The 13,396-nt window shown below is 40.3% G+C and overlaps 2 protein-coding genes across 13 annotated transcripts in view; both read left to right on the forward strand.

The window, feature by feature from the left end:
• Positions 1–13,396, forward strand: part of IPO11 (importin 11) — a 232,774-nt gene that overhangs the window by 194,642 nt on the left and 24,736 nt on the right. The window contains exon 30 of one of the 10 annotated variants that reach the window (XM_039543649.1): positions 4,485–4,603. The exons of the other annotated variants lie outside the window; for them this stretch is intronic. Coding sequence (XP_039399583.1) covers positions 4,485–4,488 — 4 coding nt within the window. The 3' untranslated portion in view covers positions 4,489–4,603. Of the gene's footprint in view, positions 1–4,484; positions 4,604–13,396 lie in introns of those variants that run through there. 10 annotated transcript variants of the gene reach the window in all.
• Positions 3,764–8,504, forward strand: LRRC70 (leucine rich repeat containing 70). Of its 3 annotated transcripts, none has more exons than XM_039543651.1 (2): positions 3,764–3,849; positions 4,485–8,504. In XM_039543651.1, the coding sequence occupies exon 2, from the start codon at positions 4,496–4,498 to the stop codon at positions 6,419–6,421; it is 1,926 nt and encodes a 641-aa protein (XP_039399585.1). In that variant the 5' UTR covers positions 3,764–3,849; positions 4,485–4,495; the 3' UTR covers positions 6,422–8,504. The 3 variants fall into 3 exon arrangements, with proteins under 3 accessions (XP_039399585.1, XP_039399584.1, XP_039399586.1); XM_039543650.1 differs by having other exon boundaries at positions 3,782–3,909; XM_039543652.1 differs by having other exon boundaries at positions 3,808–3,853.

Here is a 13,396-nt window from a genome sequence, read left to right on the forward strand (position 1 = left end):
CTTCTTTTTCATGTACATTCCATTTATGTTGGAATAGCTGTGAAATTAAGCACAAAAGACAATTTTAACTAAAATGGCAAACTACATTACTATTACAAATTAATGCAAAAAATCTATATGCTCACTGAAGGGACAAGAAATCATTGTTATTCAGTGTTTACTATGTACTCTAAAAAAGCTTTTATAAAAATTCCCACTGATTGGGCATACTAAGGATCTGTCAACAACATTCTGTGCAGCTGGAAAGCTGTTCATCTGTTCCATTTGCAGTGTTGCTAAGGATTATATAAAAGGGTGACAAGCCTTAGGAAATAAAAATTTCATACAGCTGCGAAGGGTTGTTGAAAATCCCAGGTGAAATTCTCGGAGGATGTTACTCTGTTAAAGTAGTGGAAAGAATTTGGCCTTCTAAAAAGAATTGGTACCAATTTACCTTCTACCAGGGCCGGTGCAACCATTTAGGCAAACTAGGCGGCCGCCTAGGGCGCCTAGTGGTTGGAGGCGCCTAAAAGCCTGCTCAGGCGAGGAGGTGGAGTGGAGGTGAGCTCAGGGGGAGGGTGTGGGGAGGGCCGCCCACAGTAACGGGGGGGGGCGCTCAGGGGAACCAATCCCTGCCCCAGATCACCTCCACTCTGCCTCCTCCGCTGAGCACACAGCCCCCGCTGTAAGTCTCCTCCAATTGGCACCGCAAGCCTGTGAGGGGAGGAGAAATAGAGTGGTGCCGGCGTGCTCAGCGGAGGAGGCGGAGCCGAGGTGAGCTGGGGAGGGCTCCCCAGGCAGGGTTAGCTGCTGCGGGGGGCGGGCTCCCCAGGCAGGGTTAGCTGCTGCGGGGGGCAGTCTCCCCAGGCAGGGTTAGCTGCCGCAGCAGGGAGGGCTCCCGGGTGGGGTTAGCTGCCGCGGCAGGGGGGGAAGTCTCCCCAGGCAGGGTTAGCTGCTGCGGTGGGGGGCTAGCTGCTGCGGGGGGGGGGCTCCCCAGGCGGGGAGGTGGCAGGCTCCCTGGGTGGGGGGCGGGGTTAGCTGGGTGGGGGTGTGGCAGAAAGTGGAAGTTTCTCCTAGGGCACAAAACTTCCTTTCACCGGCCCTGCCTTCTACAAAGAAACGTCCATAATTTTATGAAGCAAACATGTAGGAAAGATGAGAAATCAACCCTTTAAACTTGTATATACATTTACTCTATGTACACTTAGCATAACCTTACTGAGATGAATGATGCAGTTTGGAACAGAGTTTAAAGATGCTGGAAGTTATTTCCATATCAGCATTTTTGTGCCAAAAATACCTTTTTATTATAGGCAAGGCTCGTAGCAACACCTGTAGTTAAGGTGTTTTCATTATAAGAGATTATGTTCAGTTCCTTACAACCTTGCCAAATTTAGGGCTTAAATTTTCCCTGCCAGATATGTGCCTCAGGATGATTTTTGTAAAGTTTTAGCAAAAATAGTTCAGTGGTTTCTGAGAACAAAGTTAGTAAAAAAGTATGTTGTTTTGTCTCACTGATTTTTTTTATTTTTATTTTTTTAACAACCATTTTGTTGAGAAGCTTTAGTGCATCCACGCATTGGAGCAAAAACTTGAAATTTGGCTGGGGGTTTCACCATGATATCAAGCATGTGCCCTTTGCTGTCCCCATGAAAATCTACCCACATCTAGCAAAGTTAAAAGCCTCTGAAAAATTACAGTTTGCACATCCGCTGTAGAGGTTTCTTAGAGGCAGGTAGCATTATATTCCAAATATTCATCTGCACCGAGAATCCTCCATTGCCACACAACTCTTGGGTCAATATGGTTCTAGGTGAATAAAATGCTTATAAAAGGTTACATGCTTTGAAAAATCAGGCCTTAGAACTCTCAAGTTGGGCTCCCAATGTTAGTGGACACTTGAAAAATTTGTTCTTAATCTCCCTATGGTTCAATTTCTTATCTGCAAAGTGGGGATAATATCTTACACTGGAAAGGTGTTGTAAAGATAAATTCATTAATGTTTGTGAATGGTTCTGGGTGTCATAGAAAAGTCCATGAGGAAATTTAATAATTTTGTATTCAGTGCAGGTTTTAAATACTATGCAGTAAATAAGACATGGGGCCATACACTGAATGATGAGGATAAAAAGGAATAGTGACTAGATATCCATCTTGTGCACTGATTGAGGCAAGATCCTGTAGAAAAAATAGTAAATAAAGGTTATCTTAATGCACATTGATAAAGGAGCCAAATTAAGATTCAACAGGCACCCTATATTCTGGCAGTTTTCTGACTTTTGAGTGTTTGATTTTGTGACTTTAATGTTCTTAGCACAGTGCTTTTGTGTGTAATATGCATGCTCAGTAAGGACAGACTCTTCAGAGATTTTAGCTGCCAAGCTCTACTAAGTCTCCACTAATCATGTGTGAAGTGATATTTTTCAGAGGCTTATCACTTGGCCAAATTTGAGTGGATTTTTCACAGGGATGGCAAACACACACATCTCTGACCCAATTTTAAGTCCCAATTTTAAGTCCTTGTTCCAAAGCAAGGGGACATTAGATATCTTCAAAGAAAAAGTTACCAGTGTTTTAATATGGACAAAACAATGGGTTTATCCCTAATCTCATTCTTGAAAATGGCTGAATTGTTTTAACTGAACTTTTTCCCCCAAAAAGTTCAGCGTCGGGCAGATATCCAGCATGTAAAATTTCAGCCACAACACTTGCAGTTTGGGAAAGTTACAAGTAAAAGAATCAGGGTATTATGGTGGTAAGTGTCAGGCGACCTTAATATCAGGTGGTGCTACCAGCCCTGCTTATCATAGGGATGACTGGATCAGTGCTGAAATGTAAAAAGTTAGTTGTGAGATATGTCATGAATTCTGCATACATAACTACAAAACTGTGTTTTAAGAGGGACGATAATAACTTCTCCAGTTGAAGCTGCATGGAGAATTTTAGGCAGTCATTAATTTTGGCTGGAACATGGATGCAGAGACTTCCACTCTTACAGAAATGATCACAAGATCTTTTAATTATTGCAAGATTTCACAACCTCCATTTTTATACCTCCCAAAGATGAAGCATAGGATTTTCAAAAGCACCTAAATGATTTGGGAGCACATGAAAGTCACTTGCATGCTTTTGAAAATTGCATCTGACACCTCCAGCAACACAATGGCATGTTATGATATGCAGGATCAAGTTCAAAAAATGACTTAGATAAAATATTGCTTTCTAGTGTCTCACCACACCATTTCCTTATATCATATAAGATTTCATTGCTCTTCCATCCAAATACTGACCAGACCTGATTTTAGTTAATTTGTGAGACCTGATGAGATTACAGCCAAAGTCCCCTTTTATAGACCTCAGTACTTTCTTACTTGGCAAGACTACGTTAATTATGTTGTTTGCATTAGGAACAACTTTTTGCTGTAGTCAGTGAACTGTGTAAATGCTTAAAATGATTTATTTTCTGTTTGTGAATAAATGCTTTTACGTTTATGATGTGTGTTATCACAATAGATACGTTTTACTATCTGATATGCAACTCTTATTGTGCACCACCAGTTTTTATAAATTAAGCATGAATGGACTGTAACAGCTATGTACTACAACAAATGAATTTATTTCTGGGTTTTCTAGAAATAAATAGCTGAGATTTCCTTTCCAACGATACTTTAGAAGCACAGATAAAATGACTTCCTGTCTCACTATTTCCTGTATCCATGGTAACCTCTCTTTAACCACTCGCTGTGGAAGAGCCTATGGGAAGAATGTTTCCTGAGTGAACAGTTGCAAAACCTAGGGCAAAGCGTGAGCGCTCTAATAAACCGGAATGTTGCTAAGAAAAGTCTTACAGCAAGTCTAAAAAGTAAACTTGTAAGTAAGTCCAGTGAACTGCCTCACAAGCCAGCTGATAATATGAATTTGTGGTTTGGGGTAAGACCTTTTTTTGGGTATATTTTGAACTTAACTGGGCTCACTTAAAAGTAAAATTCAAAAAGGGAATGAAATGTTACTGATGAAAAGAAACTTGTTTCAATGTATAAAAAAAGTCAGTATGTATTTCTTTATCAATGCCAGTGAAGCTTTAAAACTTTTCAAATATATAAAAATAAGGAAAAGAATTTACAATGTGTTGAATTTACTGAAAGCCATTGTTATGACAGAATTAGTTGCTTTTAAACGGTAACTGATTAAATACATTTCAACTAGCTTGGCAAGCATATTCATTTTATCATTCTTTTACTCTATTTTTAGTTCACTTCTAATATAGGGCAATTGCCTAAGAAGCAGTTTAATCTTTATGATGTTTAACTATTTAGTGTCAAAAGAGAAAAGTAGTAGAATACAGTATTTAAAAGTACTGTTTGTTCATTTATATGGCATATTAGCTGAGAATATTAAAAACTATCACAAAGAGTTGCATCTGTTTTTTAAAATTATACAAATAGAACTGTAGAACTTTAAATGAGCGATATTTACAAATTTGATTTTTTTTTTATCTCTAATAGCTAAGTCAGAGATGACTGAGAAAGCCAAAGACAGGGATATGTGTGGACTTCAAAGTTCTGTACCCTGCACAGGAGTATTCCTCCATATCCTTAACTGTTTTCTTTTGTTGCTGCTCCAGAAAGAGGTACTTGGCTGTCCATCTGTCTGCCAGCTCTGCACTGGGAAACAAGTTAACTGTCGTAACTTAGGTCTTTCAAGCATTCCAAAGAACTTTCCAAAAAGTACAGTACATGTATACCTCAGTGGGAATAATATATCGCATGTAATTCCAAATGAATTAACAGGCCTTCAGAAGCTTGCTGTGCTCTATTTGGATAATTCTAGCATTTCATATGTGCATCCAAAGGCTTTTGTTGAACTTAGTAAACTGTGCTACTTACATCTAAATAATAATCACATAAAACGAATGGATCCAGGAATATTTGAAGGGCTTTCAGATCTTCATTGTTTATACCTTCAGAATAATCAAATATCTTTTGTTCCTAGAGGATTATTTAGTGGTCTCATTTCAGTTCGATACTTAACACTTGAAAGAAATCGCCTCAGTATTCTTGGACGTGGCACTTTTTTGGGAATGATTAGTCTTCAAACGCTTAACCTAGCCAACAATAAGATTTCACGGATATCAGATACAGCATTTCATCATCTTGGAAACCTTGTGTATTTGTACCTTGAAGGTAATAATTTAACACACGTGCCATCAAAGGCCATTGGAATACTGAAAAATCTAGGAAGACTTTCCTTGTCTCACAACCCTGTTGGATCAATACATCCTTTTGCATTTAAAGGACTTGACAGGCTTGAATATCTATCTTTAAAAAGTGCAAAAATAAAAAGCATTATCATGAATGGATTTGCTGGATTAAATAACCTTAAAAAGTTAATTTTAAGCCATAATGATTTAGAACATGTAAATTCCAACACTTTTACTTCGTTGCATAATTTAATGTACCTGCAACTAGACAAAAATAAAATAGTTAGTATTGGTGATAATACATTTGAAAAAATGGGATCTTCTTTAAAGATTCTAAACCTAGCATCTAACAACCTTACCGATTTGCAGCCTAAAGTGCTCAAGCCTTTGGTTGCATTAGCTCATCTACAGGCAATTAACAACCCTTGGAACTGTAGCTGCACACTGCTTGGGCTACGTAATTGGCTAGCATTATCTTCAATCTCTGTCAAAATCCATTGTCAAAATCCCCCAAGTATGCGCGGTAGACCTTTGCATTATGTTAAATGGACCGAATTTACAAACTGTGCTATCACTACCACTAATCCAGAAACAGCCTGGAGTGTAGCATCTGTAGGTATCCATCATAGCACTGCCACTTTAGTAATGGCATGGCACATGGTAACCACATATGATACACTTGTACATTTGGAAAATGCTGGAACTAAACGTGTTACTTTCTGGAGAAGAGCTCCAACCACATCTGCCAGTCGATTTCTTTATGAAGAATACGCTGCTGGGAATCCATCAGAAGCAACGACAGTGTTATCAGTATTACCAGTGCAAACAGCTGCACAGATTGTGCCAGTTAACTTGACCATGGAACAGAAAAGTGTATTTCCTCCAGATGCTGCATCTGTATCCTTAAAAACATCTCTAATCTGTACACAGCGGGTAGAGAAACTGAATCAGGCATTTGACATTTTATTAGCCTTTTTCATTTTAGCTTGTGCTGTGATCCTTTTTCTAATCTATAAAATTGTCCAGCTTAGACAGAAGCTGAAGATGCTGGGAGACACGGGGGAAAAGGGAATAGAGTACTACAGTTCTTACCAGGCTGGTAGATACAATGTAACTGACCCAGTTCAGTCCCTAACTCAAAATCCAATGAGAAGTTCAGAATTGGACCAAATTAATCTTATCAAACGAACAATGCCTGAAAGTCAGGCACAGGTCATCTTGTTTGAACATTCAGCATTGTAACTTATTCACTTAGACTTTTGATGTTGAATCTATTGTGGTTTGAAATGTCAAGAAATCAAGTGCATTACGTTCTCTTAAAAATAGTTGAAGTTTCTCTGTTTGATTAACTGGTTGATGGTTTTGTGGAGACTGTTATAATCTGGAATTGATATCATGATTCTTACTCCAATTGTCACTGAATTTCTTAACTTTTAATAGCTATATTGTCATTTGAATCTTAAGCCTGTGTCAAAGACAAATCTCATTCTACTCTGTCCCCATTTGAGAGAATTCTTCATTCATAACTCCTGCAGCTAAAAATGAGTGTTCTCCCTGTGTGAGAAGCTAAAACTATGCTTTTAAAAGGTTTTGTTCTTTTCAAATATTGGTTATTATTAAATTATTCATAGAAGCAACATAAAACAGCTTGTAAATGAGTAAGCAAAACTGATGGTGATTGTTGTTGTCAGCATCATGAAGCTGAAATAGTTGTGTGAGAAAATAGTTCTCTTAGGAAGATAGTCTCTTAATATGTGAATAGCAATTCATAATGACTATCTGAAATGGAGCAGAAAACAAAAGGGATGAACATTCCTTTTCATTTAACTTGGATTAGGTTAAATCTTCTGAGAAACAGGCAAAATAAACTATACATTATTTGTATTTAAATACAAAATATATGTTGCTAATTGTTACAGTGTGTATAGTATGTATATTAAAACAAGATATACAATATAATTCATTATCCAAATTCTCTATCCAAAAATCATAGTTATCCGAATACACAGTATGTCCCCCTATATTAGTTAATAGCATTTCAATTTATCCAAACGCCCATTTATCCAAAAGTTTTGGCTATCCCCCAGGCATAGGCAGCAGGTGGCTAAGGCTAGAGGGGGCTCAGCCTCCCTAAATCTATCTCTGCCTCTGGGTAGCCACGAGTGGGTTGATTGGGTCTTAGCACCGAGGCCCACCCAAATCTGAGCACCAGCCACAGTGCTTAAAGTGAAGGGGGTTATGGAGGTGTCTCAGCCCTAGATTTTTTATTTTATTTTTTTAAGATTGAGCCAGGTTACCAAGGGGCAGTCTTCTAGTAGAGCTGCTGCTGCCTCATACCATTCTGCACATCTCTGCTTTCCCATCAGCACAGGCTCTGATTGGCTCTCAGCTGCCAAACAATCAGGTTTTGGCCAGGGCCCCCACCGAGCAGTGGATGAGGGCAGGGCATGCCTTCATCAATAGGAAAGAAAGTAACCTGAGCTGGGTGGCATTGGATGGAGATGGAGCCTGTATTGATGGGGAACGGAACAAAGCCTGGGACTGGGAGCAGGAGCCTGTTTGCCAGGTCTCGAGACCACTCCCTGGTACAACCACTTCTCTCACACTCATGCAGAAGAGGGACTCTGTCCCTTAGCACCTAGCTCTGGTTACTGCTTTCCCATGGTCTCCCATCTCCCACAGCTAATCTGATTGTAGCCAGCATCTGCCACTCACCCAGGGCCATGGTTGGGTTGAGGCACGCTTCTGCCAATGGGGAGGCAGTAGCCAGAGCTGGATGGTGTAATAGCAGAACCACTTCCTTGCTGCCATAACGGAGCAGTGGCCAGGCCATATTTGAGTGGCATTGTGACCTGGCACGCAGGGTCTTACTACTTCCAGTCTCTGCTCTGCTCCCATATGGACACAAGCCTATGTGTGGCTATGTCCTTGATCAGGCCCCCTGCCCCCAATATATATATATATTCACCATCCTCCCAGGCCATGTGGATAAACAGACGTGAATAATAAATAACAGACGTCTCTCTGCATATCACACTAACTGGAAAATAGGGTATATAGAGAAATACATTTTCCTGTATATTGAAATAATATCCAGCATCATAATATCCAGCATCAGAGGCCTAGATAATTATTCCTTAAGAGGAGGAATTTTTTCATCCTGAGGTTAATAGTTTTTTTTCCTGTGAACTTGAAAATGCCAGTTTTTGTATCATTCATCATCCCATTTAAGATTTTTTTTTAGTTAAACATGCTGTATTATTAAATAGCCTTTGCTGAGGGGTGTATTTTGAATCACAAAGTGAAATGACTTTGTCTCAGCCAGTACCAGAGATCCTTAAGATCAGGATCCATCTTGAATAAATGTAAATTAGTTTTTAATTTGTACCTTGCATCTTTTTCAGCTATTTATATTTACTCAGAATATTGTTTAATTATGTTTGCTGGTATCCTGGGGTGTGTTTTAAACTGTTCTAATTTTCTTTTATTTTGGGGCTGTATTTATTCGATGTTTTCCTCCCCAAACAATGTGAATGATAGCATTAAAAAGGCTATAGAAATTTGTCACAACCACTAATTTAGGGTCAGATTTTCAGCCAATCCTAAACTGGGTCTCCATTTTTGTAGGTGCAGTTTTGCATCCATAGGTATGTGCACCAGAAATATAGATTATTTATGTATCTAAGCAACCAAATCTACAAGCACAATATTTGTGCCTACAGTTTTGCCCCAGTAAAAATGGAGACCAGTGTTTGAAAATGTGTCCCCAAATGTGAAATGAATTTGTTGTTCAACTATAGAGCCAGTACATTATGGTCAGTCTGCCATAGGAGCATCACCACAATGCGCAAAGGGCATCCTCTAAAGCAGGGTTTTTCAAAGTTCGTGTCGCGACCCAGTATTGGGTCGTGGCATGTAAGGCACTGGGTTGCCTTGCTCAGCACCCATGGACCCTAGCGGTTCTGGTCAGCACTGCTGACCAGGACATTAAAAGTCCCATCGGCAGTGCTGCCTAGCTAAGGCAGGCTAGTGCCTACCTGTTCCTGCACCGCGCTGCACCCCGGAAGCAGACAGCAACGGGTCCGGCTTCTAGGCAGGAGGGCCACAGGGCTCTGCACACTGCCCCTGCTCCGAGCACTGGTTCTGCACTCCCGGCCAATGGGGGTGGGGGGAGAGAGGATGGTGCCTGGGGGCGAGAGGTGCGTGGAGCCACTTGCGCACCTACGTTTAGGAGCTAGACCTGCTGCTGGCTGCTTCTGGGGCTCAGCACAGTCCGCGGTGCCAGGACAGGTGGGAAGCCTGCCTCTGCACCCTGGCTGCGCCGCTGACTGGGAGCTGCCAGAGGTAAGTCTGTGCCCCAACCCCGCGCCCCAATCCCCTGCCCCTGCCCTGAGCCCCCCAACCCATAACCCCTTCCTGCACCCCAAACCCCTCATCTCCAGCCTCACCCCAGAGCCTGCACCCCCAGCTCAGAGCCCTGACCCCCTCCTACACCCCAACCCCCTGCCCCAGCCCTGAGCTCACCCCCAAACCCTGAGCCCCTCCTGCACCCCAAACACCTCATCCCCAGCTCCATTGGGGCGTGGGCATCAACAATTTTCTTCAACTGGCTCCCCAGAAAAAAAGTTTGAAAAGCCACTGCTCTAAAGGCATAGAACCCCCAAAAGGCTCCTGTATCATCCCACTTTCCTGCTGGCAGCATAGGGGACATGTCTGAGATGTCTCTATGTTGGATTGATCCCCAGCTGCAGTTTCAGCTTTTCAGGTTACTCTAAGCTGTTATTGAGGACTGCTCCTGTTCACAACCACCCAGTACTGGGGGGCAGTGCAAAAACAAGCTTTCCACCACCTTCAGGCTTGTGCTCTCATCCTACACTGCACGATATACGCCTTGCTATAGCCAAGTGTCTGACCTATGATTTCTTTGTATTAAATGTGGTGCAGCATCAGGCATCCTTGAATGAGATTTTTCTATTTTAGGTCATCTATTTTAAGTTTAAAAATCATCACTCACATGCTACTAGGGGAACAGCTACTATGGGTCACATGACCTTGTTTCAACCAATTGGATTGTTTGGCATTACGAGGATATAATACTTTTACAACTATGTATGCTATAGAGATGTTAAGTATAATATGCACATATATTTAGAGAGGAGGAAAGCATGGAAAATGTTTCTTGCCTTGGATTCAGATTTAAAATGTGCTTTAGATAGCATGGTCATTGAAGCTGAAACAAAGCCATCCAACATCTTATCTTATCTTCTTGCCCCATTGTGCTTATTGTCACATTCTGGTTCATATATAGAATTCATTGATCTGGTAGTGTTAGGTTTTCGTGTGTGGTTAGTAACAATTACAAACTATGAAATGAGTGGATTTTTAAAAAACTTTTGTCTTCCTAAACATTCTGTGACATTTTATATGTCTGTCCTTAGTAAAAAGGGACCAATATAAGCTCCTAGGTTAAAAAAGTCCACGTGGCTTCTCTCATAATAGAAGGGAGCATATGGACCATGCTTTTCAGTTTTTATACATTTGTTCCTTAGATCAGAGGTTCTCACTCTTTCAGACTATAGATTACATTTTAATACAGCAACCCCTCAAAATCAGACTGCCCTCTCATTTTTGATTGCGTAACATTCCTGAGGCAGCTACAGCCATTGCTTACATGCACAAGTGATATTAGGTAATTATTTAATGTAATTTTAGGCTGTTTCTCTATGTGATTTATTAGTTGGAAATGAGGAGAAACCAGTTCCACGTGACCAGCAAGTGCTCTGTGGACCAAAAGCATTCCACTGACTGCAGTTAGTGAAACGCTTCTTTATATTTTCTTCAAGATGATGTTGATATGGAAGCAATTTTGAGAAAAAAAATTCCATTGTAGAAGGAAAAGCATCATTGGTCTGATTTTTCGAAGTGCTAAACACCCAAAAATCCTGCTAATGTTGATATAAGGTTTGGAATCAGGCTCGGGGGGGGGGGGGTATTTTTTTTCTATTAAAGGAAGCATGCATTAATTTTCCAGTATTCACATTTAATATATCTTTTTTAATTCAAATGCTATTTTAGTAAATGAAAAGAATGATATTCATTGTGGTGTATTTCTGGAGTTATTCCCATCCTCCTAGCCCATGGAGAAAAAGAGTAACGCTTTAATCTACCCTTGCCACCTCTGCTTCCCTTGGCCAATAGGGAACTGATTTGAATGTTCTTCCCCATTGACTGGTCAGTTCCTACATCAATCATCTGGGCCTTTGTGGAAGAGCACTGAAGATTTCACTTCTGTACTTTTCCTCTTACTCTTCAAGGAAGGGAAGCAAAGTTTCCAGTTTCCCAATCCAACTTCTCTTCTCCTCCTCCCCTCCTTCCTCCTCCCGCCCCCACCCCGGAAGGAGGTGATCTCGCAACTCCCTTTCTGACAAACTAACAGAATATACACATTAGGGGCAGGGACAATGTGGTTGAGTACCCACATTTTGATTCTTTGGGGTATATGTTTTATTAAAATGATGGTAGTCAAAGTTTGTCTACAGTAGTTTGGTATGTTGTTAAAATAGTGAAGCTGAATTTTTGCACAAACCTATTAGAATAATAAATTGTGAATGGATAGCTTGGTTGATGGAGTAGGGAAAGGGCAAACATTTATAATATTTTCCCTGGAACCCACACCATTTGGATGCTACATCTCACTTTCATTTTTATTCTGAGAAAGTAAATATATATTAAAAACAAGAGCTGTAGAACTAAACGTGCCACAAGTATACATACTACATCCTGGTGTACTTTTAATTATAGCATAGGTTTTTACATGCAGACAGGCCCTTCCACCAATTAAAATAGTGTTTATGGTATCAGCTGCAGCATTGGAGCCGGGTCCTACAGCCCTTACGAACAGGAGGTATAAACCAACAATGTTGGATCCTAAGTCTTTTTCACAGTATCCCAGAGAAAAGTTGTGCTCTGAATAATGAGGAAAATGCAGTTGTCATGAAAGCCACCACCAACTAGTAATAAAAATATTTTTATTGGCTGAAATCAAACTATATGGAATAAGAAGAGGTGCTTACTTTTTTATGTATTAAACTCCTACTATAGACAATATTAATTGTTTAATTTTGAAAGAAAAGTTGATTTAAACATAGCGTCCCTAGTGCTGTCTTGAATCGGCCTGCCACTTTGATTTGCCAGTACCTTTCTAGGAACAGACACTGGCTAATTTTGGAAATCCTTTATTTTGTTACATTGATTTGCAAGATGTTTCCTTGAGAATAAGTGAGAATAAGACAATAATACATTTTATATTGCCCTTGTTATTTAATGTAGGTTTGTTTTTAAACAATGGTAACCATGCATTGACTTGGGTTTTTTCAGAATGTATTCTAAACATTTTGCACTGTTTAATTATTCCATATTTGGTAAGGCTTTTGGCATAGTTGGAAAAAAAAACTTTGTTCCTTTTGTTCCATTGCTGAAAAGTCACACACGTGTTTACCGAACACTATAATTTTTACCCACTTTTGGCAAGTGTTCTACATTCGCCTGACTCTCAACTTTGCAATACTCTACATTTTTAAATCTTTTTACCAGGTCCTGCCATTGCAGCACAAAGAATAAAAATGATAATTTCTCTTATATGTAAATGTAATAGAAAGATCCCTTCTCCATCCCCAGAAAAGAGGAAGAAAACGATGATGAAACAAATTTATAATCCAGATTGCTTCTTTTCAGAATGTTCCTGACCAAACAATGTTACCACAAAGCTCTATGCCACTCCTTGCCTCTTGCTTCCACCCTAGCTCCAGATGACAGGATCTCAGGTTCCCAATGGGTCAGCCTTCTCTGATATGTTTTGGAGAATCACAGATCCTTTGAAACTTAGGTGTTCAGGTTGGCCTTCCTATGAGCTTTTGCCACCAATTTGTAAACACTGAACCCCCCAAAAAATGTGAATAAGAGAGCTGCCCAGTGTAGTTTGCACTCTGGCCACTTAAGATAATCCATTCAAGGGACTCCTGAACAGGTGGATCACAGTTGGCCATTTCCTGTCCTGCAGAACTGTGCTTTCCATAGACCAGCCCTTGTTGATATAGATACCAAAACCCCAACAGTGGTTCAAGAATCATGCATATTGAGAGCAATAGAAAATGTATGCCAGATGGCTTGTGCTTCTAATGGAGCGGCATATGCTCAAAGGGTATAGTCTACACCTCT

The sequence above is a fragment of the Mauremys reevesii genome, linkage group 6 (genome assembly GCF_016161935.1).
Source record: "Mauremys reevesii isolate NIE-2019 linkage group 6, ASM1616193v1, whole genome shotgun sequence".
Classification (NCBI taxonomy): domain Eukaryota; kingdom Metazoa; phylum Chordata; order Testudines; family Geoemydidae; genus Mauremys; species Mauremys reevesii.

Bases quoted from the DNA above. Each gene is read 5' to 3' on its own strand.
- LRRC70 (XM_039543651.1), top strand. From the start codon at position 4,496: ATGACTGAGAAAGCCAAAGACAGGGATATGTGTGGACTTCAAAGTTCT.